This window comes from Clarias gariepinus, chromosome 10 (genome assembly GCF_024256425.1).
Source record: "Clarias gariepinus isolate MV-2021 ecotype Netherlands chromosome 10, CGAR_prim_01v2, whole genome shotgun sequence".
NCBI classification, from domain to species: domain Eukaryota; kingdom Metazoa; phylum Chordata; class Actinopteri; order Siluriformes; family Clariidae; genus Clarias; species Clarias gariepinus.
The window spans coordinates 17,929,007-17,955,190 of NC_071109.1; the positions used below are offsets into that span (position 1 = coordinate 17,929,007).

At 36.2% G+C, this 26,184-nt stretch overlaps 2 protein-coding genes across 2 annotated transcripts; both read left to right on the forward strand.

Annotated features, from left to right (window-relative positions):
* The first annotated feature begins 474 nt into the window (after positions 1-474).
* xpnpep2 (X-prolyl aminopeptidase (aminopeptidase P) 2, membrane-bound) lies at positions 475-15,455 on the forward strand. The gene is made up of 21 exons (XM_053505091.1): positions 475-616; positions 2,807-2,874; positions 4,697-4,807; positions 5,060-5,123; positions 5,316-5,420; positions 5,546-5,632; positions 5,837-5,980; positions 6,295-6,396; positions 6,492-6,573; positions 6,671-6,872; positions 10,135-10,224; positions 10,727-10,836; positions 11,513-11,590; positions 11,682-11,753; positions 12,356-12,416; positions 12,499-12,568; positions 12,707-12,811; positions 13,505-13,564; positions 13,827-13,903; positions 14,004-14,093; positions 14,546-15,455. The coding sequence occupies exons 1-21, from the start codon at positions 568-570 to the stop codon at positions 14,732-14,734; spliced, it is 2,016 nt and encodes a 671-aa protein (XP_053361066.1). The 5' UTR covers positions 475-567; the 3' UTR covers positions 14,735-15,455.
* Positions 15,456-17,253: 1,798 nt separating this feature from the next.
* Positions 17,254-26,156, forward strand: sash3 (SAM and SH3 domain containing 3). The gene is made up of 8 exons (XM_053506616.1): positions 17,254-17,502; positions 19,658-19,750; positions 21,518-21,652; positions 22,626-22,770; positions 22,975-23,117; positions 23,422-23,634; positions 24,108-24,252; positions 24,764-26,156. The coding sequence occupies exons 1-8, from the start codon at positions 17,440-17,442 to the stop codon at positions 24,988-24,990; spliced, it is 1,164 nt and encodes a 387-aa protein (XP_053362591.1). The 5' UTR covers positions 17,254-17,439; the 3' UTR covers positions 24,991-26,156.
* Positions 26,157-26,184: the final 28 nt, after the last annotated feature.

Consider the following 26,184-nt stretch of genomic DNA (forward strand, 5'->3'; position numbering starts at 1 on the left):
TTTATTGCCTTGTAGACCAAAGGCTAATAAAATATATGAGGCTGTAGGGTACATCTGGTACAGCGGGGCAAAGTCCAGCATAATGTTTTTTTTTTTTCCTGATTCAACACTTTAACAACACAAGAGCAAAGACGAGATTAAGGACATCACCAATACAGTAATACAATAAACTGCAGACATACCGGGGCACAGTTGGCACTCCTTGTAGCATTAAACAAGAGTCTGAGTGAAATTCACTCCCTTGCATGCAGATATTTTGCTGCACCCTTAGGCACTGTTAAACCTGGCAGCATGGAGAGAGAGAGAGAGAGAGAGAGAGAGAGGGAGAGAGAGAGAGAGGGGGAGAGAGAGAGAGAGAGCATGCATGCTTTTATTGCAGAAGTGTGGAGACATGGTTCCGCCCCCTCATCTATTACACATTATCCCTATCAAAAGACTCCTCCGAGTACAGATAATATGTATGGTGTCAATAGTATATAAATATATACACACTCACTCTCTCACACACAGAGACACTCCTGTCCCGCAGTCACTCTGTGTGGATTTGCTTGGAGCAGATGGTCAAAAATGACATTCTCTGGGTGGATTCTGGCTTTATGTCTGGTGGCTTTCAAAGGTAAAAAGAAAGTTTAGATTATTATAGTATTTAAATGGTTAATGAAAGATTACTAGGATTAATGAGTTTTAATATTAGATTAGTACAGTGAACACTTTCATTAGGGCATTATTTACATTCTGTAATGATAAATATATCTTGATTTATTCAAAGAAATATATTTGCATGCCATTAGCTGAAGTATTTGTCACCACATGAAGCTAAATGCTTTGTACACTGATTAATGTGTATTAACAAATTTCTCACATTTTCTCGTAAAACAATAGATATTAATACATAAACTTAATTTGTAAAATTGCAAATATATATGACATGTAGGGTTTTAAGATTTTTTGTTGTGCCATGATACTATTAGTTCACTGAAAAGTGTCCTGGTTTTGTCTAATGAATAACAGTACAGTATTAAAGTGCAGCTGTCTGTATATGTCACTGTGCTTCACTATACTGCAAGCCACTGGAGGTCCCTACTGAACCAATTTGCAGATCTAGTTCCTGACAAACCTGGAAAGTGAAATAAAAATTTGAAACATTAAATGTTAGATTAATTTACATAATGTTTTGGTATAATAGTGTAGTTGCTCAGAGTTGGAGTGTGGAATGGACAACTTGGTCTGATACAGCAACCCATATGATACAGGCTGCAATCATTATACAGTACAAACCTTTCTAAAAACAGAGCTGTACCGACCCCGCATCAACAGCCCAGAATCAATGTTTTTGCTCTTTCAATTAAGACATATTGCATGCATCTATTCAATCATCTATTGAGCCATCTGTATGCTTTAAGCAGTCAAGTACTGATGGATGGTGTGTGTACTGATGGATGATGTTTAGGCAGATGAGGAATAGATGAGTTGCAGGCAATTAATAAAATATGTACTTTGCATTGTAATACTTGTATAAACATTGGGCGGGTGAATGAAAAATGTGATTCTGTATTAAAATTAATTTGTTTTTATGCACTACTTAAAAATCAGTTTTTTTTTTAATAGTGCACACAAATATATTTAAATGTTCTATGACCAAAGTGCATTTTCTTTTTTCTTTTTTCTCAGTTGTTTTGTTTTACTAAAATCATGAGAATTTAAAATGGAAAATCACTGCAGTTGCTTTTGTCAAATATTGCATCAACTACAGGAAACTATGCTTGAATTTTAGTTTTAGAGCACTTCCATTTCTGTGGTTAAATTTAGCAATAGATAATCAGCGGTTGTGGAAAACATTGTCTTCACTTAATAAAATGCTAAAAAATTATGTGAATGCAGCTCGTGATTTTGTTTATCATGATTATGACGAATGAACGGTAATGAACGGTCTTCCAAGAATGAAGCACTATTATAATAATATGATATATTTCACACACACACACACACACACACACACATATAATGTACTCAGCAAAAAAAGAAACGTCCTCTGACTTTTAACTGTTTTTACTTTCAGTAAACTTAATGTGTAAATATTTGTATGAACACTAAAAGAGTCAACACATAAGACATAAACTAAAAATGTTTCACAATGTGTCCCTGAATGAAGGGAGGCTCAAAATCAAAGGTACCAGTCAGTATCTGGTGTGGCCACCAGCTGCTTGAAGTACTGCAGTGCATCTCCTCCTCATGGACTGCCTATTGCGGACAGTCTGAGCACTGATGGAGGGATTGTGTGTTCCTGGTGTGACTCGGGCAGTTGTTGTGGCCATCCTGTACCTGTCACGCAGGTGTGATATTCGGATGTACCGATCCTGTGCAGGTGTTGTTACACGTGGTCTTCCACTGCGAGGATGATCAGCTGTCCTTCCTGTCTCCCTGTAGCGCCGTCTTAGGCGTCTCACAGTGCGGACATGGCGATTTATTGCCCTAGCCACATCAGCAGTCCTCATGCCTCCCTGCAGCATGCCTAATGCACGTTCACGCAGATGAGCAGGGACCCTGGGCATCTTTCTTTGGGTGTTTTTCACAGTCGGTAGACAAGTCTCTTTAGTGTCCTGCGTTTTTAGAACTGTGACCTTAAATGGCTACTTTCTGTAAGCTGTTAAGGTCTTAACGACCATTTCACAGGTGCATGTTAATTAATTGATTATGGTTAATTGAACATGCATGGAAAACATCCTGAAAAGTCCTGAAAAAGGGACTTTTCTTTTTTTTGCTGAGTATACATGTATACATGTCTGTCCTTCTTCTCTCATCACAGGACAAAGCACAGCAGCAGAGACAGATGTAGGAGCAGGCAGTGAAAGAAACTGCTCTATAGTACCTCCGGTATGTTTCTCTATCTTTTTTTCCTAACCATTTATCATTCCACTCTGTCTTTACCAGTGAAGCTGGATCTGATGCAGTGACAGTCAGATCAATGCACAATTTAAGCATCCAGCTATAAGGCTCTTGTTGCTGATTAGAGTAAGGGGTTTCTTGACTGTCCCTATAGTTTGAAGGGGTTTTCCCACATCGATGCTTGGATCCATGCTTTCATGTTTTTTTTTTCTTTTTAAGCTGACAGGTGGGCCCACATTTATTTGGGGTTTTTAATCAAGAGACCCTTGTGCATGCAGCACAATTAGAACCATCTCATTATCTGTAAGCCCTAGGCTGTAATTCACTATTATCAGTTGAAGAAACGGTGGCTGCCATTAAAAATAAGTAAAAATCAGTAGATAGGCAAATATACAGGATTCGGCAAATGTGCTTATAACCCTCTTCCATAACACCTGGGAGTTGGAGGGGGGTCATCTTTCTCTCAATACCTAGTAGAGGATACATATACAAGGATCTGAAGTGGAGATAAGAGCCAGTCAGGTCCATTAGAGGAAGTTGCATAATCCAGATATTGGCACTTTGGAATATAATTAAGCAGTGCCTGGAAAGGAAGACACCACTGCACATTATGTTTATTGACCCTAGGAAAGCATTTAACAATAGCCACTTAAGGTTCAAAGGTCCTGTCAGCATGTAAACTGCCACCTAAGGTCTTTTGTCTTTCCATTGCCATCTACAAAAAGATTAAATACTAAATACTAGAACTCCAACTCTTATTTCATGTCTTGTTGAACCTGATTTTAGACCGAGATGCATATGCCAATGCAGTCCTTTCAGCCATAGATTGGGCTATACACTGACCAGCCACTTCATTAGGTACAACTGTTCAACTGCTTGTAACCACAAATATCTGATCAGACAATCACATGGCAGCAAGTTCAAACCAAGTATCAGAATTGGGTTACAAAAATTGTGATTTAAGTGACTTTGAACATGGCATGGATACTGGTCTGAGTATTTCCGAAACTGCTGATTTACTAGGATTTTCATGCACAACCATCTCTGTGGTTTGCAGAGAATGATCCTAAAATATCCACTGAGCACCAGTTCTCTGCAAGAAAATGAATTGGTAATCGCAGACAAGAATAGTCAGACTGGTTCAATCTGATAGAAAGGCAACAATAACTTAAATAAAATTTAAATTACTAGACAGAAAGGGACTCCCTGGGGTACAGCACAGGTAGCAGCCCAGGACAGTGATAGAAAGCAATGTCTCACTGTGGCTTTATGTCTCAAAAAGGGTTAGGAGGTAGTTACAGTTTTGTAATTCGTGCCCTCAGTTTAATCCATTAATTATTAAATTATGTATATAAGATTCATAGATTATTAATCTGTGGGCACGAATAAAAAATAGAATTTACAGTTTACACCAGATCTCTCAGTGAGATCTCTCACATGATCAAGTCATGTGACTTGATATCAGAATTTTCTGGCATATGTGTGTGCGTAGAGAGCTATGCAGGTGTTAAAGCACTGCCCCTGGCAGTGTTATATTCACAAATATATGTTTTTGCTTATAGATTGATTTCTCAAAAACTTGCCTCATATTTACATCACACATTTTTTTATTGTTGTTGTTTTTTCGGGTAGGTTCTATTAAAAAAGTAAATAAAATTAGCTGAATTCTATGATTTGAAAAAAGAGTACCCCTTTAATGTATCACAAATCAACAAATCAACAGCATTTCTTTGTGTTTAAAAATGCATACAGTATGTGCCATGTTTTTAATCTTATCTTTAAATCCATTTTCTTTCTTTTATTTTTGCAGTACTTGCCTCCAACAGCTGTTAACACAACTGGGAGGCTACTTGAACTAAGATCCGTTATGAAAACACACAGCATTTCTGCCTACATTATACCTGGAACAGATGCCCACCTGGTAGCCAAATACAAAATACATCTCCTTCGCTTTAATCTCATCTCTCCTGCTCCTTTTAATTAAATATCTCATCTCTGTTCTTTAATATTCCCAAAAGTAACTGTTTCAATAATAATTTGTTAATTATCATAAATCTGTTTGGTTTGTTTCTTTGTTTGTCTGGTCTTGTCTTGTCTTGTCTTGTCTTGTCTTGTCTTGTCTTGTCTTGTCTTGTCTTGTCTGGTCTTGTCTTGTCTTGTCTTGTTGTGTCAGAGTGAGTACATTGCCCAGCGAGATGCCAGGTTGGCCTGGATGTCTGGTTTCACTGGTTCTTCAGGTGAGTCCCTTTGCATGTTTTACTGTTATCACATTACATTCTCCCCTTAAATAATTTCTCCTCTTCCTTTGATCTTAGAGGGATTTTGGAAGAAAACGTTAGTTCATGGACCAAATGTATTGTCACTGCTCTAGCGGACATATTCAAAACATGCTTTATCTCTGATAAACATTGTTCTTTTCCACTCTCAAGGCACAGCAGTTGTAACCCAAGACAAAGCGGTATTATGGACTGACAGTCGTTATTGGGTTCAGGCTGAGCGCCAGATGGACTGCAACTGGGAACTGGAACAAGACAGTAAGTTAAACAGTTAAAGAACACATATTATTATTACATATTAGGGTTTTTGTATCACCAAAAAGTTCTGTACTGTGGTGTTGGTAATTGGAGCTTGAGCTCAGTTTAACAGTACTGGAATACAGTTTCTATCTCCAGCATCACCAATTGGCTTATCAAAGAGCTCAGTAAGAAGAATACGGTTGGCTTTGATCCATTCCTGTTCTCTGTAGGTGAGTAAGAACAAACACTTTTACTTTTTCTTTCTTGCACTATATGTATAATTTAAAATGTAAAATATATACTATTTAGTTAAGTACACTAAAACCTTACATAACTATAATAAGGCCTACATATAATTCAGATTAAGTGTTCTAGTAACCAACCACAATATACAACTTACTTCAGTACTGCATCATTGGTCTTTGTCAACACAGACACATTTGAAGCCTACAACAACAACCTGGCTCCAGCAGAACGGAACCTGATATCTATTCCTGATAACCTGGTGGACAAAATATGGGATACGCGGCCACCACTTCCTCCTGATAATCTTACACGTCTGCCTGACGACTTCATTGGTGTGTGTGTTTGGAAAGGGTGGGGGGTTATGTACTACAGTATACAGTATGTGTGGGTTGGTGTGTGTTTGTCATTAGTTCCTTATCACTTTGCTGATAAATGCCTGCAGACATAAGAGCATATGCATATTGGAAATACTGTACAGTCATAAACTCTGTTGGACATTGTTATTTAAAGTGACATTGTCAAATGGAATTTATGATAAGGGCTATTGGACTTGTATATTGGCTCTGCCTGGACTTTTAATTTTGAATAGACAGAAAGGTAATAAAAGGGTTGTAAAGAAGTGTGCATGTTAAATGTGTGTTGACAGAGAGAACCTGGAGCATGAAGGTGGATCATATACGCACTCAAATAATGAACAATCCCTACAAGCCTACAGCAGTCTTACTCTCAGCTCTGGATGAAACAGCATGTAAGAGATGTTCACATATCTAGTTTAGTTTTAACCTCCAATTGCTGCATATTAGAACACTAGATAATTTGGTATGCTCCTTTTCGTCTTTTCAGGGCTCTTGAACATGCGTGGCAATGACATCCCCTTTAACCCATTCTTCTACTCCTACACACTTTTGACACTTGAAGAGATATGGCAAGTAGATTTACTTTCTATTGATATGCTTACTCAGACTAATTCCTTCAGTAAATCATAGTAACCCTTGACTTTCCTATCACTTTTCTATTTAAAGGCTTTTCGTGCACGTTAAAAGGCTGCCAGAAGAAATTAAGGTCTACCTAAACTCATCATGCACATCGACTTACTGTGTGCAGCTTTTTGAATATGAGACTGTTCGAGAGAAACTCAAGACATATCTCACAAAGCCTAATGTGAGAGTGTGGGTGGGCACAGAGTACACCAACCAGGCTCTGTATGAGCTCATCACTCCAGAGGTGAGACCCGGCTCTGGATTTGTACAAGTCTATCCACAGCATTTTCACATATGCAGCTGGCCATCACATAATTTAGCAAAAAGTTTATTAAAACCAAAATTACAATCAGAAAAAAATTAGTATTTCACTTATATTTGTATATAACACCACTGTATATGACACATATCTCCAGACTTTTAGTTAGACCCATCTCTTTATAAAAAACATACATAAGTAAGGTTTGTTTTCAGTTGAATTGCTTTTGCAGTGACTTTGTTTACTGATACTTCCTGCCTTTACCACCAACTACAGCTCACCTCAATTTAACCCAGGCATGAAAAGCCATTTGTTGCAGCTAGCTGAGATTTCTGCTGCAACAAATTAAGATACTGTTAAATCATATCCATCAAAAACCTGACCAGGTGCCAAGGTTTCTTTTTTTCTTTCCTTGCCCGATCATGCATTTTTTTTTTTTTGTTTCAGACCAATGGAAGCGCATTAATTTAACATTATTGCTGAAATGTAATGGTCTGATAAAATGTAGCTCTTATGATCATTTTGCCACACGCTTCTGAAATGATTTGGACCATCATATCGAGAGATAACCCTCCACCTCTCAGGAAGCAGCAAGCTTCTTGTCCATGCATTGACTATCAATGACTAAATCAAATCACTGAGCAGCTCAGGGGAGCCAGTATTTCATTTTAATCAAACTCGTCCCTAGAATGCCATATACTGTAATGTGACACATTAGCACTGCCTCAAAGCACCACGGATAGTTGATTATGCCATATGGCCTGGGCATGCCATCTTTTGGCACCTGCTTTGGAACATATTGGAAAAATTTGTCATCATTTATATAGATTATACAGCATGGTGAGTTATTCCATTTTCCATGATGAATACATACAACATGTGAAAAACATTATTTCATTGCATGAATTTATATACAAATAAGCCAGTAAATAAGCCAGATGTGAATGAACATTAGGACAGCAATAATATAGGATACACATGATAAACACGTTAAGGTTGTTCACATGGTTTTTTTCCTTATGTAATTAAATCATGTAATATGTTAATTCTTTCATTTATCTTCATCTCTCTCAGACTAAGACAGTAAATCCAGGTCCTATCCTAGGAACAATGAACGCAAAGTGGAATTCTATTCAGAACTGACACTATATACACATATTAATGCACTCATTCAAACACAGAGGCAACAAATTTTGCCAATCCATATAATCTTGCCAATTCTGAACTAGTGCAAAATCCACATGGATGCAGGGAAAAAATGTTAAACTCTGCACAGAGTAATTTTAACTCAGAAAAAAAAACTAGGGACATAACTGAGCTTTGAGTATCAATGTTACCTGCTGTACACACCATCTGTCCACATTTAATACAGTTTGGGATTTTTTAAAAATGTTTATTTTAAAGTCCACACAGGGATATGCTGCCAGACTGCTAGTGTGTGTGTGTGTGTGTGTGTGTGTGTGTGTGTGTGTGTGTGTGTGTGTGTGTGTGTGTGTGTGTCTGTGTGTGTCTGTGTGTGTGTGTGTGTGTCTGTGTGTGTGTGTGTGTGAGTGTGTGTGAGTGTGATTAAAACTACTTTTTAGGCATGAGCTCCAAACTATACCCCCATGAGAGATTGCTGTGATATCTGTCAAAAAGATATTATCAGCACTTTTTAGCCATATTAGTTGTGAGGTGAGGGATCCATAAAACAGATGTGATCTTCGATCACATTCCACAGATTTTCTATATCATTACCTTTAGGGAAATTTGAAGGCCAAGTCAACACATTCAACTCTGTGTCATGTTCCCCAAACCATTCCTGAACATTTTTGTAGTGTGGCAGAGTGCACTATCCTGCTGAAAGTGTCCACTGCCAATAGAGACCATTGCTGGCATGAAGAAGGTACTTAGACTGCAGCAATGTTTAGGTAGTATCATCCATATGAAAGTAACATCCATATGAATCCCAGAGTTTGTCCAGAGCATCACACTGCTTCTGCCAGCTTGCCTTCTATCCATAGTGCATCCTGGTGCCATATCCTCCAGAAAATGACACAAACCAGGCTATTCACATGATCCGTTGTCCCATGGTACAGTTCTGATTCTCGCATTCACGTTGTAGGCACGTTCAGTAATGAACAGACTTCACCTTTTGATTATAGTCAGCATCAAAATTTTTAGCATTGTGCTATGAAAGGTGTTTGTTTTTCTGTGGGATTGAACAAGATGGCCAAACCTTCATTCCCCTTTGCTCACACATAAGTGAACCTTCAGTCCTTGTCACTGGTTTATCAGTTGTATTTTGGTAGGTGCTAACCACTGCATGTTGGAATACCCCCAAAGATCTGCTGTTTTAAGATGTTCTATTCCAGACATCCAGCAATTGAGCCCATATCGAAGTCACTCAGATCACTAAGCTTTGCACTTTTTCGCAATCTCCAACATATGACTTTTCACTTGCTGTCTAATAAATACCACTACCTAATAAGTGTCACTGTAACAAGACAATAAATGTTGCTCACTCCACATATCAATGCTTTTATTGTTATGGATGATCAGGGTACGTGTTTGCATGTGTTTTTTATTTATGCCTTTGCATGTACTGTATGCACACCATAAAGCAATACACAGAGAACACACTTGCAGAGTTGTCTGTTATGCAATTGGTTGCATAATTTTCATGGTGTTACCAATATGGTGTCCAAAACCTACGCCCTAAAGCCCATGTTTTTAAAATTTGTAGATGCAGGATGGTTGTCATTGGTTTTAAACAATTAAAATGGCATGATTAACCTACAGCTAATGTAGTTGTAGCTGTTGCTGAATACTGAATTGCGCTGAAATCATCTTACAGTTACTCCAATTGACTAACTTTTTATATACAGTACATTTCTGTGTCCTGGTTCTGTAAAGGCTAATTTTTTTTGCCTGGTGGCCCTACAAGTGTCAGCAAATATACAGTATATGTTTCCTGATTCTGGGTTATATTAGCATAAAATCTGTTGAAATAGGACCAAAATAAATATTTATTGAGGTATTTGTCATCACCTGCCCCCCTCTGAATTTTACCCAAATGTAAAATATTAATGTTCAATGTAATAATAAAGCATTTGTCTACTGTGGTCAACCAAACTGGAATTTTTTAAAATTCATTTCGTACCTTACATTTCCAGAAAGGGCTTCCGGTTTCAGTGTGTGGCATGCACATGTTTCAAGATACAGTATACAGTCTGACTTGACAATAAATGCCTATTTTTCTTTCCAGGAGAAGCTTCTGCAAAGTACATACTCCCCCGTGCTGACCACTAAAGCAATCAAAGACGAGACTGAGCAGCGAATCCTTAGAGAAGCGCATGTATAAATCTTCTTTTACCTTCTCCATACATTTCCATGTAATTTTCTCCTACATTATACACACACTCCATCTAAATGGGGGGGGGGATCCATCACTGCATCCACATCACAGAGTAGTGTTTTATTGTGCTATAAACCACAGCTGAATAGTGTTTGCAGATTGAACGCAGCAGAGCACAGCCTAACTGAATGTGCTTCTTATCGAATATCTTCTATCCTATGTCTTTTAGAGCAATGTACTGTGTTTTATATTCCATGGCTTTATGAGTGTTTTATCTCATGAAGACAAAATCCCATTTGCCATTTTGAGGTGACTGGCCACATGTACACTATTACATTATAAATTGAAATGTCTGACTGCATTTAAATGAATCTCTTCAATCAAACTGCTGTGTACATTTCCTGGTGTACTTAGTGGAAAGTGGTATCTTTCAAGGGCAGTAGGCTGTGGTAGGGTGCACATTTTGTGTTTCGCTCTAAGTATCCTCACTGGCATGCTGTAGATAAGAGATGCTGTGGCAGTCATGCAGCTCCTTTATCAACTTGAGAAAACTGTCCCTGAGGGCAAGGAGACAGAGCTTACTGCAGCACAACTCGTCAATGAGTACCGCAGGTATGGAACAGTTGCATCAGCAAAATATTAAAAACACTCTGTTACTCTGCCTTGAGTTTCACACTTCTACTGTATTACCAAAAAGTATTATATTATATATGTCTAGGCAATATATACTTTTTGGTAAGTGTATATGTAGCATTCTTGTTTTATATTATTATTATTAAAAACATTCTTGTATAAACTATTTGGCCAAACGTTTGTGCACACCTGACCATTACATCCATACAGTATGTGCTCTTTGAACGTTTCATTATAGTTTGTTCATTGCCGCTTTAATAACTTCCCTTTTACTTGCATAGGTCCAAAAGATTACGTTACACAAGAACCTTAGTCAGGAACTGTTGTTGATTCTAATTGTGATGATTCAGGGCACAATAAAGGTCACTCCAGCCTTGTCAAATCATGTCTTCATAGAGCTCACTTTTTGCACAAGGGGATAGTTGCACTGGGACAGGTTTAGGACCTCAACAAAGAAATTTTGTAATGCCATAGCATACAAAGACATTTTAGACAACCGTCTACAACCATGTTCTTCCAACTTTGTGGCAACAGTTTGAGGAATGGTCACATATGTATGTGATGGTCAGGTTTCTATAAACTTTGTATAGACTTTCTACAGGTTATTAATATAAAGGGGTTGACTATTAATGATGAACATATTTATCTGTGACAGTAAGCAAAAATTCAGCAGGGGGCCAAGTTTTGAAACCATTTCTGCAAGTGGGCCTAATGCAGCTCTTGCCCATTATAGGTACAGAATTCATTTGAATTTTTGTTTTATTAGACATCTTTAACATTTATTTTTCTAATCTGCAAATATTTAATGTATGCCTTTATTTCAGTCCATCTAATGAAACTGCAAGAAAGTTGACCAAAGATGAAATGTATCTCATTGATTCAGGAGGACAGTATCTGTGAGTAAGCAATTACATTTTTTAATCCTGTAAGTAAGTTTTACCAAACACAATGGCATTAATATATTAATATAAATGCCTCGTCAAAAGGTTTCCATTTCAGAAGGGCCAAATTATTGCACTAAATCAAGCGAAGGAAACAACTAAAGAGATTTGAAACTACTGGAACTGGGCTAAGAACCCTTTAACACATTATCTAAAACTCCGACTATCAACCTTGTGGAAGAAATGTTGTCAGAAAAAAATTGTCAATGGAGATCGTTTAAATACTTGGTGAAGTTGCATGACGTTGCATGAAGATGCATAGGGAGTATAAAAATGCATTGCTTTATAGCAATGGAAAAGGGACATACTGTATGTTCTGATAAGTCTAGTTTGACCCTATTTCATAAGGATGGCTGCATCAAGCACAATGTCCACTGTACAAGCTAGACCTAAATTGTGAAATAGTGATTCTGGGAGCATATGAAATCATTTTTACACATGAACTGGCAACCACACTATGTTCTGTAACCAAAGCTAGGTGAACAAAATCTTGTGTGAACTTTCTTTGGCCAAGTAAGGAGACAGTGTTTAAATAATGTGTTTTTGTTGTTTTATAGTGATGGCACTACTGACATTACTCGCACTGTGCACTGGGGTTCACCTACTGATTTCCAAAAGGTATTATTAAGCGACTTTATATAGTTTGACACTCTGATTTACATAATAAATAAACTTCATTCTATTCATTCTATTTTTAAAGGAGGCCTTCACAAGAGTGCTAATGGGAAACATTGAAATATCAAGGACCATCTTTCCTGCAGGAACTAAAGGCAAGCTTTTTTTTTTTTTTTTTTGCACATCGGTCACTTTATGTTATCCTCCATCAAGATGCCTCTATCTTATCGAGCGTTCTCTCTGATCTTAAAGCAACACAAATCCATGTTCCTTATGAGTGCTCTTTTTTCAAGGTGTCAACATGGAGATGCTAGGGCGCAGAGCTTTGTGGGAAGTCGGTCTGAATTATGGTCATGGTACAGGTCATGGTGTGGGCAACTACTTTGGAGTTCATGAATGTAAGATTTTTGCTTTTTTTAATAGACTTACATTGATGGATGAAAAATTGTTTTTTTTTTTAATATATATAATTTTTGGGCTCTGGGAACTGAAATGTCCGAAAGAGCATTTATTAATGTAGGTTGTGGCAACATCTTAAACGTCATAATATACTGAGGTGAAAAAGCAAATTCTGCATAATATATAATAAACATATAATAATCAGATTCATTGTAATACAGTGCAAGAGAACACAACTAACATGAGTCCTTTATTTCAATACTTCATAAATTCAACAAGGATAAATGAACTCACTAGTTTTCACTAGAATGTGTGAGAGAGTCCATAGCATATTTTATTGTCACTCTTGTAATCCCATTTTTATTCTCTCTCTTCACTTTCGGTTTCACTGTCATTTTTACCTCCGTTCATGCCTAAAATTAAAATATGGTGATGTTTGACTTACCTGGTCTGAAGTATGGCAAGTGCATACAAATTTTCTAACAATGTGGATCTAACATTATTATACTGACACAGTGCTGACGGTGAATTATTATAGCACACTGTTAGCTCAGTAACATTATATGATACAGGGTATTTGTCCTATGATTCACTGATCATTTTTTAAAACAAAAATGAAAAATCTGGTCCATACACTCTATATGTTCATGCATCCATATTTATATGTTTTATGTGTTTATGCTTTCTTTTAGGGCCTGTTGGTTTTCAGTCCAATAATATTCCATTCCAGCAAGGCATGTTCACATCCATTGGTAAGGCATTAGATAAGACCTTAAATATTTTTATTTAGCTATTTATTAGATAAAGGAATTTAAATGCATTCATATTAGACCCCATAGTAAAAACAAACATACACATACACATACACTGTATACGGCCATCCTGCATTAGTGACAAAATAGACCAGGGGGATAAGAAATTACATTGTTTTATTTAGTTGTATTTTTGTAATGTAAATTATAATTAAAGGGTTAAAATGTCCAGATCAAAACTGATCTTTTTAATCCGTTGTAGAACCTGGCTACTACAGAGTGAATGAATTTGGAATAAGGATTGAGGATGTTGCAGTTATTGTTCCAGCTAAAACAAAGGTACATTTCATATTCAAAATGCTAATTAGGTAAAGAGAGGACATAAACCAGAACTGTTTGTACACATTTTAATATCTTTGTTCGCTGTTTTTGTCACCAGTATGGCAATAATTATCTGACATTCGACACTGTGTCACTGGTCCCCTATGACAGAAAATTGATTGACACTTCAATTCTCAGCCCTGAACAGGTAACAAAACTGTTTTTCCACTAATGATTATACTGTGTCACTCATCAGTTAATTCTATTGCTGCAAAGTCTGTTTGCTGCTAATTGGAGTTGGCTTCCTTTGAAAGTCCCTTCTGACATCCTTCACCAGCAAAGCATTTCAAGCATGACTGCAGAAAAGTGTATCTTCTTTCTTCTGACACAACAGTGGTGCCAAATGATTTACTGTATATGAAATTATATATGAGTCTTTAAATGAACATGAAGTATAAATGACACATTTGTTAAAAGCATTTTATGTGATATATTTTTTTTTACTTACTGAAAGCTTCAAATACAGATTACCATTTTGCAATGCAAATTAAAAAAATATATTAATCAAAATTTGAATATTTTACTTTTAAAATATTTTATTCATTTGTAAAATATGATTTTATATTAATCAAGCTCACTATTTGTTTTGTACTCTTGTAGCTCCAATGGCTGGACACATACTACATGACCATCCGTTCTACAATGGGTCCAGAGTTGAAGAAGCAGGGCCTGATGGAGGTCCATAACTGGATGATTGATAATACAGAGCCATTCCTGAAGACAGGGTCTTCAGCTGCTGTCCCCTCAATCTCACTACTACTGCTACTTCTGCCTATAGCTATACTGTAGAAACACCTAAGAATGTCCCACAGGCTTACTGTAGAATCTGTAAAAGTCCCAAAGGTTTCTGTAGAAGCTCCTACAAGTTATTCCACTGTTTTATTGTGCAATCTCCAAAGAATTCTTTATGTCTGTACTGCCAGCACTACTCTATTATGCTGGTCAAGTTTACCAAAGCAATGTCTGTCTATCTTGCTGTCTCCCATTTCATTAACCGTTTTGTAATATAAAGAAGCAGCCTCCATGAAACAAGTAGATAAAAATGTCTATTAAGTTTTAACGCAAATTACTTTTTACGTCTTCAAAGGCATAGTATAAAAACAGTTCACTTCTGAAAAAGAAAACCGGAAAATACATATCGGAAAAAGTTAATTCTGTAACTCCCAAGTATTTTTAGCATTTAACCTACCATGATTATTAACAGAAATGCGTAGGCATCTGAGATATTTTCCAATGGAGCAAACCTAGGCTTTTCTTGTCACTGTTGTTGTTGATGCTGCTCAAATCTAAATTCAGTTTGCAGAAGTTCCTAAATTTATTTGTATTTTTTTTTTTATCTGTAGAGAGTACATGTAATAATCGCTAATGATTAAATTATTTATTTAAATGAGCATATTTAAAATCTGAGGTGTCTTCACACCTAGTGAATTTTCCATGTCCAGTCTTTATATACTAACTCAAATGTGATTAAACGATACACTCTTGGAATAAAATTAAAATTTAGATCTTCTTTTATTGTCTCTTTGGCGGAAAAAAATTGTATACTCTACAGCAGTGTTCCAAAAAAGAGTTCCTAGATAGAACCCTCGCAATAAGTAAAAGAATCCCTAAGATCCTCTCAAAGAACACTTTTTTGTAAGACTCCTATCTGGAGATATAAGATCTGTGTTCTGCTTCTCTTCTGATCTAGACAGTATATTGATTTATTATTAAGCTCGTTATGAATGGGAGGTTTTCTTTTTTTAATTAATATTATTATTAATTAATTATGCAGGTCATTGCATAAAATAATGTAGGTGATATCCAAACATTCAAACATTTGTTATAAATTGAAGTAATGGGATTGGGATAAGGATATTAACAATATTACATGTTCATATAATATAATTATCATTGTGATGCGATACTTAAAACAGGCCTCTACCTATGACCTTAAATCTTCCAGAGTTACTGCTCACAGTGATTATATGTTCATAAAGGGGAAAAAATGAGAAATTCCCATTATATATGATGATATGTTTTTAGATTATCATTTAAGACTACCAAGCTTTCTCCAAGGCTCACACTGTACTTCTTAACAATATTTTTTGCCTTTGCCACAAGTGAAGCACAAATACCACTGGAGGGCCTGTTGCTTGGCAACGTTTCTACCAGAGTTGCAGGAAGGTGTGAATGTGGTTTCTGTGAACATCCGGTCTACTCGCTTTCCTCTCTTGCTCTCTTTCTCTATCTTACTCCTTTGTGTATGCTTTGCTGGGCTTTGAACAACAGGATGACACACAAAGTCATACTTATCTTACATGAAGGGCATTAAGGTCAACAGATGTAACTTTTCGCTAAGCTGCTGTTGTAAAGCTGTACAAAAAGAGGAACTTTTGTAAACCAAAAAGAGATGTTGAGATCAATGAGGTCATCCTGTTGTGCTAATGTTAAAGCAAATTGTCCACGTCATGTCTTTTTTTTTTATTGTTGTTCACAGTAAAAAAATAAAAAATAAAAAAACAACTTATTCCTTATTATGAAGGATATTTATATGGGTGTACAATGGATGTATATGTGGACCACAATAAACTACTCATCTTGATATCATGTGGCCAGCCAACACAAAAATAACTACCAACTCACACACACACACATGTACTTCCTCTGCAGTTCACTTACACAGTTCTGTTTACTATCTACCAAAAGATATAAATCAGCTTTTGAATCAGTCAACTTTGTGCTTAATTTTTAAAGAAAAAAAATATGGACAATTAGGTTGTATCTCTCTTTTTATGTTCACCTAAATAAAGTGGTTTTTGATTTTAATGGGTCATACATTGTTCAGGTTACTCTCACTTCTGTTCAGTACTAAAAAAAAAAAATTCTCTTGGTGGATGAAGAGGTCACCATGTTTGAATAATTTTGAAAGGTACTTTTCTATGCACAGAATGACTCATCATCAAACGTTTAGATTTCCCGAGTTAAAGATGAACACAAGAGTTTTGAAAAAAATTATGTCAGGCTATAAGATAAGTCTATTTGAAGCAACTGAAAAGGTTTGTTTAACTGTGGAAATCACCAAAAATGCTAAATATTTCTGATATGATTAACAACATTTAAACAAATATACTGTAGATAACGACTATCAGATGTCATTGCATCAGTAATCACATTCCTACATTAAAACCAGTCCACTCGAAGCCTTTCACATGATGCTAAATAGATTTTTCTTTTAAACAGATATAAACAACTGGTTTAACCAAAGCCAACCTGTAGAAAAAAGTAGTTCCTGTCTAGTCATGTGACTTCCTCTCATTCAGAGTTCTTCACTCAACAGAGCAGAGAGAAAGAAGAGCTTTCTGTCTTTCTTCCTCTGGTTGGTTTTCTTAGTGTGTAGGGTACAGTGGCAGTACAACTGACAAGTTGCTGGTGTAGCTGAGTTGGTGGAGCTGTTTCTTACCTCAACAGTTAGAATTGTGTTCCTCAAGTGAAATCGCCCCACTCTGCGCACAATGTTACGGAGGAAACCCTCAAATGCTTCAGAAAAGGAGCAGGGCCAGGTGCAGAAGAAGAAGGTGAGAATTTTTGTTTGAGTAGTGTATCTCTGTTGAGGAGACAGGAGGACAGTAGTAAAGTGATGATAGAAGGAATCATGGATCTTAGAGTTCTAAGTTACATGAATTGAATGAGTGTGTGATAACCATACATGATGCCCTGTGGTGAAACGCAAACAGTTAAAATCTCCTGAATATGATATGAATATGTTCTATACATGTAATCTCAGATTAAAGACCAGTTTTATATAATCTTAACCAGCTTGAAGTGATCTTAAGAGTAATGACTTAATAGTTGAACATCTTGCTTGGGCCAAATTGTAAAGGTTGTAAGGTAAATAAATTGTGTTAAAGGACTAGAGAGACAACAGAGTTTTTTTCATCACAGTATTATTGTTCAGGTTGAGTTGCATGGCTGTGCAGCATTTCCTGTAGAGACACAAACCGTCATACATCCTGAATTTATTCTTGTCTCATAAGCGTCAGTGCTAGTCTCTTATGAGCTTCATGAAAAGGCTTCAAAGTGACATTTACATTTGTGCTTAGAGCTTGCTTACTCTGATCCTTTTCATTTACAGGGAATCTTCACCTCCTACGCTTAGCTCCACTAACCCTGTTTTTTACTTCATTGTCGTCTTTTGTTCATCAACCACAAGTTTCAGTCAAAAAAAGGCCAAATGGCAAGGTTCTCCCGAACCTTGTTGCCATATCTTAAAAATAGCACTTGAGAGATTTAATGTACTTGCTAAAAAATTTGAGTCAAGGTATTGAGTCGAATCATATATACCTTTACACCGAAAACAAAAAATTTTAAAACATAAGACTGTCACAGTTACATGTAACCAGAGATGTAGAAAAGAAAAGAAAAGAAAAGAAAAGAAAAGAAACTGAGTCACATGTTTGATTTAGTCATGAATAAAATTTTAATGCAGTATTAAATGTACATACTGTGCGCTAATAAAATGTATACTATGTAGATTTGGGGAAATCTACACAAAATTTTTAAATACAAAAATACTTTTTAAATGATGTATAAACCAAAAGACAGAGGAGCTTTCTAATATATGGATTGGCAGTTGTTCTGGTTCAGCACTGTGTGGTTGGGTAAAATGTGATAGCCTTCATTTTCTCGGTACAATGTGACTGTTTCATATCTCCTGTCATAATTTGTGCCACTTTATCTCAGTACAGGAAGTGAGTGTACGTCACTGCTTTTGCAAAACGTTTGCAGAGTAGATCCTGGAAACACATTGCTCTGTCTTGAAAGCAGGCTACTGCATACTTACTTACTTACTTACTTACTTACTTACTTAATTAGTTACTTTGCTTATACACTTATTTAATTATATACACACTAAATTAATTACTTACTTACTTTGCTTACTTACTTATTTTATTTCTTATTTACTTACTTACTTACTTACTTTATTAACTTTATTACCTAATTACTTACTATACACTTATTTATTTATATATGTAATTAATTACTTACTTACTTACCTATACATATATTTACCTATATACATAATTAATTACTTACTTGATTACTTACTTACTTACTTATACAGTACACTTACTAATACACTTTCTTATTTATACACTTACTTACTTATATACTTAATATACTTACTTACTTACTCACTTACTTATTTACTTATACACTTACTTAATTACTTACTTACTTTGCTTACTTACGTGCTTGCTAACTTACTTATACACTTACTTAATTAATTACTTATTTACTTTTATTACTTACATGCTTGCTAACTTACTTATACACTTACTTAATTAATTATTTACTTTTATTACTTAATTACTTACTTACTTAATTACGTACATGTACACTTACTTATACACTTTGTTAATTACTTACTTATACATTAACTCAATTAATTACTTACTTTACTTATTTAATTACTTGTACACTTACTTATTTACTTATAAACTTAATTGTACACTTAATTACTTATATGGATAATTAAAAGTTATTTATCATGATTCTTAGCAGTCACAAAACTCAACCCTGCTAAGTGCTATAAAAAAAAAAAGCGACTCTTTGTTGCCATCATTAAAGTTGTCGCTGAAAACACACTTTGTCTCACAGCGGAAATATGAACTTTTGAGTACCTTTTATTACTGTTAAACTTGTCTGAATAGATTTTGTGTGTGTCAACAGCTGACACTGCAGAGGTCCAGCAGCTTTAAAGATTTCATGAAGCCCAAGCCATCTTCACCTGTAGTAAATCCTGAGCTGTCCCTGGAGGAGTCGGTAAGATTGCTGCATTTACACCTACCAGTCAGTGTTTTTGCACAGAAAATAACCTTAAAGAAAAATCACATCTCTCTCTAATGTGATCATAACTTTTTTACATGTGAATTATATAAAACTGCATGTAAAAAATATAAGCTGACTTAATATGAAAAGTTTTTGGTCATAAAGCAAAAAGAGTGATTCTTCTTAAAATAAAGTGAATGCATTTATAATTATGTCATTAACATTATTGAAATAATAGAAATATGTTGATTATGTTAAATAAAAATCACATGTAAAAAAAAATGTAAAACACACAGCAAGATGTGCACTCTGTAACAAGAACAAAAAAAATGTGTAAAATTCACATCCCATTTTTCATTATCCAAATGTGTTTTTCATGGATTTGTCAAATCCCTGTGAGTTTTTTGACAACAGTAGAAAATCAGTACTAAAACAGTTTTGAAAACCTTTTAATCAAATCTTAATCTGTAATTGGGTATACAGATGTCAAGGACTCATTCACTGTGGGTTTTTTTTTTATACATAGAAATACAAATTTATTTATTGTCATCATATACAAGAAAATCATATAAGCATATAATTTTTCCAATAACTCCTTTGCTCCACTTCAACAGTTATAGCAGCCTTGTAGGTGTCTAGAAGAACATCATCAGGGTTATCAGGGTGAAATTAAACAGTGACCTATATACCACAATGACTCTATTTGTCACTTCTTAGTCAGGATTTCCTTCGTATTTGAGTTAGCCAAGCATAGAGCCTAAGCAAGCTTCTGAGAAAAGCATGCAAATTTGACACCTTAAAGCCAAATATGAATATTTGCATACTGAACTGTGAATGCTAATATATGATTAAACCTTAATCACAAAGCCTTGTGGACTGTAAAGTAACAGTTAAGTAAACAAAAAAATGTAACTGTTTGACACATCAGTAGTACTGGTGACCACTCCTCTTCTGCAACCTCTGCGGCATTTGCATACTGTAGCTCACAAAAGCCAGCTTGGTTGTCACTGTGGTAATGACTAATTTGTAAACCACATAAAACACTCATTTGGGCTTTATATACATTTAATCATTAAATTACATTATAACATTGTATTTGAAAAGTACATATATACATTCAAGAAGTAATTGAAATAGAAACTGAGAATAGAGTGTAACTTTGTTGCTTTGTCATACAGCACTTTATAATAACACCATGTTAGAGATTAAAAAAAGAAAAACTAAAGCCAGGAAGCTGAGGACATATTTAAGAAATCAGACATGAGTTTCCCTCCAGCAAGCACTCACTACCGCGTGACCACACCAACAACAATGTAAGACTCTGTTATAAAAATGTAATACAAAATCATCGTAGCATGCACACAACAAAACAATGGTTGTTTCATTTGGTTGTTTTTAAAAAAAAGTCTTGTGATACGTGTTGATCCTGTGGATCCTGTGAGCCCTATTGCATATCATACCGTGTAGAAAGAAACACATCAGAGACTAAAATTACAACACTCTTGTTTCCTCTACTGCTGTCTTTTATAGAACAAAGACTTGTATGTATCAAAGCTGTGGCACATGGTAGCATACATGTATACCCATCCCCCACACACATGTCAGTGTCAATCTGTGTGTCTATCTGAGTGTACTGAGAATCAAATTCCACCTAAGTAATAGTAAAAGTGTTAAATGTAAGTTTACTCATTGGGTGAGATTAAACATCTACAAATTCCCTTACAGAACTAACCTAAATATGTTTTGTGAAATTCCCCTTAGCTACCAGAGGGTGAAGTCCAAGAGAACACTGAAAAAAACAGTGGAAAGTTAGGGAAGAAATGGAGGAACGTCATCACACGCACAATGACCCGAAAGACATCCAAGATGGTACAAAAGGTTCTTGCAGAAGAAGGGGTGAGTTTAGAAAATGCTCAACATTGAAATGCCTGAACAGGTAGATCAGTTCTTCAAAAAGAGGAAACTTAGTAACTACAGTAATGATGGAAATAAAACAGCTGACAAACGATTGGTTATGTCTCCCTCTTCTGGATGATCATGGAAAGTCTGGAACTGTGTCTGAGTCTGTGGGATCAGTCATAACATTAACACTGATTATCACTCATATCCCCCTGAGACCTGAACTCTACTGTTGTGTACATTGCAATTTCTACTGACGGTTCCTCTTTCTTCTTAGCCAATAACTATACATTAAATTAATGTCTTCAATCAGGAAGAAGTTTGGCCAAAGAATTATAGTCCTCATATGAGGATGTTGCCTAGAACATATATATGGACAATGAAGGTGGGAGGAAATGTCATGTTCTTATATGAGGTCTCAAGAGGATATGCCAGTCATCAGTGGACAGGATCAAGGCTCATTTATGCCTGTGGGGAGCAAAGGCCAGTTTGTCGGGTCCGATCCCACCGAAAAGCTTATGCAGCGCTAACTGCTGAAAAAGGTTAATGGTGGCCATAACAGAAAGGTATCAGAACACTCAGTGCATCACTTCTTGCTATCTAAGGGACTTAGCAGGCAAGAAATTCAAGGTTGTTGATCTGACCTCCTAAGATCACAATCCAATTAAGGATCCATGTAGTGTGCTGTACAAATAGGTCTGATCTATGGCGGCACCACCTTGTCGCACTTGAAGGATCTGCTGCTAATGTTCTGGTGCCAGATACCTCTTGTGGAGGTGTGCATCGAGGGGTCATAAGTGTTTTGGTGGCACAAGAGAAAGCCACACAATATTCTGTTTAATCTTTTAAAGCTTAAATGTTATGGCTGATTAGAGTAGGTTTTAATAACAGAATTTTAGATAATATTAAGTGTTTTATTTATTCATTTATTTTTTTCCAAAAATAAAAAAAAAAATGCTTTTTTTTGTAGCTCGAAAGTGGTGAAGATAGCTCTATGTCTCCTATATCTCCTAATGACTGGACTCCAGACCTGAGTGCTGGGAACCGGATATCTGTGTGCTCCAACAGTTCAGAAGACACGATTCATTCTCCCCTGTGCCGTCAGCTTTCTGGATGTAAGCCAGTCGTATATATCCTAATTTTTTTTAAATATTTTAATTCAAAATTCTAATTCTCCTCCTAATATGTTGCTTAAAGTCCTTCCAGGTACTAACTAGCATTATGCTAATGAGAAATTAACTTTTGTCCCCTTATTTTGTCCAAAAGATTTTTTTTTCAGTGTTTTAAAGAAGGAATTGACTTTTGTTATTTGTACACAGGTGGGGACAGGCAAAGTCTGGACAGTGGCTTCAGTCAAAGGGACAGTATGGAAAGCACTTATAATGGACCATTTTGTGGCAGGGCTCGTGTACACACTGACTTCACCCCCAGTCCTTATGACATTGACTCCCTCAAACTACAGGTTGTTTTCTTTACAATGTCCTAATAAAATTAATAAATAACAAAATGCTGATAATTTCACACTTTAAATTTGCAAAAATTTAGATTAGCTTGTGAGAAATGTCTTTTGCATGGACCAGTTCCTTCCTTCTTTGAAGGGATAATGCTTCTACAAGTCTAAAACATTGCATTTGAAAAACACCTTCTGTTATAGAGTTCAGGGATAATATAGGACATTTAAGGGACTTTCAAAAAAAAGAAGTGCTAGAAGTATCAGCTTTCCTTTAAAGAAGTTAAAATAATGTTCTTCTTTTTTATCATCACAGAAAGGTGATATCATCCAGATAATTGAGAAGCCACCAGTGGGCACTTGGACTGGTAAGCTCAACAACAAAGTGGGCTCCTTCAAGTTCATATATGTCACCATACTCCCAGACGAGGACACACCACCAAGGAGAAAGCGATGCCATAGTCAGGGACGGCACAATAAACCCAAACCGAAAACACTGGAGGAAGTTTTGGATAGGATTGGCCTAAAAGTAAGCATGAACTGGGTGTGAACATCCCATCTCTATTGCACTCACTTGCAATCTAAGATTTCAAACAAGGTTCACAGTCATTAGTTTCTAGAAAAATGGAAACTGTTATTTTGATGTTTATTTTACTGATTTGTCTCCAGACTGTGTGCATGGAGTTTGCATGTTCTGTGATTTGCTGGGATCCTTCCAGATACCCCAGTTTTCTCCCAAAGACATGCTGTATTGAGTGATTAGTGTTCCCAAATCTCCCATAGTATGTGATTGAGTATATGAGTGTGTGTATGATTGTGCCCTGTAATGGGTCGTCACCCTATTCAGGATGTACCCTGTCTTGTGCCCTTAATTCCTTGGGATAGATTCGAGACCTCTGTGACTTTAAACCGGATATGCAGAGATACAGATGATAGATGGTTTATACATATTGTTGAAACTGCTAATTAAAGGTAGTTTGCTTCTTTTTTTTTCCTGTCTAGGATATGGAATCTCTTCTTTCCATGCATGGTTTCCAAAGTTTGGAGGACTTTAGTGGACTGAAGGAATCCCACATGAATGAGCTGAACATCACAGATCCAGAGGAGCGCACCAAGCTGCTGACAGCAGCTGAACTGCTTCATGATTGTACGTCATTTGATTCTCACTGGCTGTTAGGTTTATTAAAGAATAGACTATTTATTATTTTATAAATAGCTGTTCTTTTTAAATATTGGTCTTTCTATTCACATACAGTATAAAATAGTTAATGCTGAGGACTTAATGCAGCTTATAGAAGGTCATTACTATTCCCTTTTCACAGATGTTCAGTTTCATACCACTTTCCAGAAAATACCAGTGGAAATCTCTTTTAGCCAACACATATTTCAGATTTTTTTTAAAGCTGATAATAAAATCGAATTTAGAGATTTATTCTGTGTGCCTTTCTGATTATGGAAACTGTTGGCCTAAAGCCCAGTTCTCATGTACATCTTATTACATTGCTACTGTAACTGCACAAGCCATGCTGTTGATAATGTTTGACCTCATCACGGAGGTAGAGATGTTCAGTTTACTGTAAATGTTTTGTGTGCTGTTTTAGCAACAAACTAGGTCAATCTCAAACTAGTCAATAAAATCTATCTTCTTTTTTCTGTAGCTGAAGACGAGTCTGATGAAGAGAAGGAGAGTGTTGAGGAGAAGGTTGACATGCCACGGGACTCAGGTTGCTATGAGAGCACAGAAAACCTGGCGAATGGGCGTGAGGAGGCTGACACAGAGCCCAAAATGGAACCTGGCGCAGCTAACAATGTAGAAACCAATCAACAGCTCGAAGCAGTCCAGGAGAAGCTGCAAGATCTGACTGTGGAGGAGTCAGAGTCCTGAGAGCATTGAATATACGCTGGAAAAACTCTACTGCTGTGCTTCAGGTACTCCAATTCCTTCACTGATGGATCAGAAGTGTTTGTAGCAGCCCATCTCCCATGAATAACCTACTTCAAATGCAAAGTCATGACTGCTGAATTCCAGTGAATCTGAAAATTCTCATTTTATTTTAGGGAGGTTTTATAATGTCGGCACACTGAATGGACAGTTTTGATTTTTTGTTTTTATTCTTCTGAATGTTTTAATAGCTTTTACATGAATTATACTGTAAACAGAATAAAAATGGTTGTTATCCATTGGTCGAGGTTATACATTTACCTGGCCATAATGCTGTTATATCAGTTAAAATTGGATATGTATGAGTTGTTTTTGTTTAACTATTTGATGTAATATTATAAATTGTGCTTTTATGGTGGCACTGTGTCCTTGCACCTACAGAGTTGAGGGTTCAATTCCCTGGCTCAGGTCTGTGTGCATCGAGGAATGGAATAGTCTTGACTCCGGGCTTCCTGTGACCCTGTACAAGAAAGGGGTATAGAGAATGAGTGAGAGAATGTACAATATAGTATGATCTATTGTTATTTTTACAATATTTAAATTTTTTACTTATTTTCAAGAGGCTTGGGGGGTGGGGGGGGGCTAGGTAACTCGGTGCTTAAGGCGCTGAACTGCTGATCAGGAGCTCACCGGTTTGAGCCCCAGTGCCACCATGCTACCACTGTTGGGCCCTAAAACAAGGTCCTTCACACTCAACTGCTCAGATACAATCGGGCATGGAGCTGCCAACCCAACTCTGAAAGAAAACTGCCACTGTAACGATGGATATCTTTCCAGGAGTAGGGAGCACTGATCTCCTGAAGGCACACCCCTATCCCCCCACACCACCCCTTACTTAAAAAGAGAACCAGTACTACATTGAAGCTGTAAGTTATGCTTTGTGATCTTTGTTCTATACATGTTCAGTTATGAACATTAATTATTGTATGTATGTTTTTTCCATATTTTTGTCAGTTTTATTGTAATTGCTACATTTGTTTGTGTGTTGTTTATCTTGTTTAATGTTTTTACAAACCTTTTGCAAATACTGTGGACACAGCATGTTTCTGCGATCTTTTGATCAAAATGCTTATGCTACAAATTGGATTCTATTATAAATAAAAGCTGTAAAACCATCTTCAAGTATAAAATAAGCTT

Coding starts and splice junctions, on each gene's coding strand:
- sash3 (XM_053506616.1), top strand. CDS start 17,440: ATGTTACGGAGGAAACCCTCAAATGCTTCAGAAAAGGAGCAGGGCCAG. Junction 19,751..21,517: donor AGCTGTCCCTGGAGGAGTCG/GTAAGATTGCTG, acceptor AATTCCCCTTAG/CTACCAGAGGGTGAAGTCCA. Junction 24,253..24,763: donor AGCTGAACTGCTTCATGATT/GTACGTCATTTG, acceptor TTTTTTCTGTAG/CTGAAGACGAGTCTGATGAA.
- xpnpep2 (XM_053505091.1), top strand. CDS start 568: ATGACATTCTCTGGGTGGATTCTGGCTTTATGTCTGGTGGCTTTCAAA. Junction 12,417..12,498: donor CACCTACTGATTTCCAAAAG/GTATTATTAAGC, acceptor CTATTTTTAAAG/GAGGCCTTCACAAGAGTGCT. Junction 12,569..12,706: donor CTTTCCTGCAGGAACTAAAG/GCAAGCTTTTTT, acceptor TCTTTTTTCAAG/GTGTCAACATGGAGATGCTA.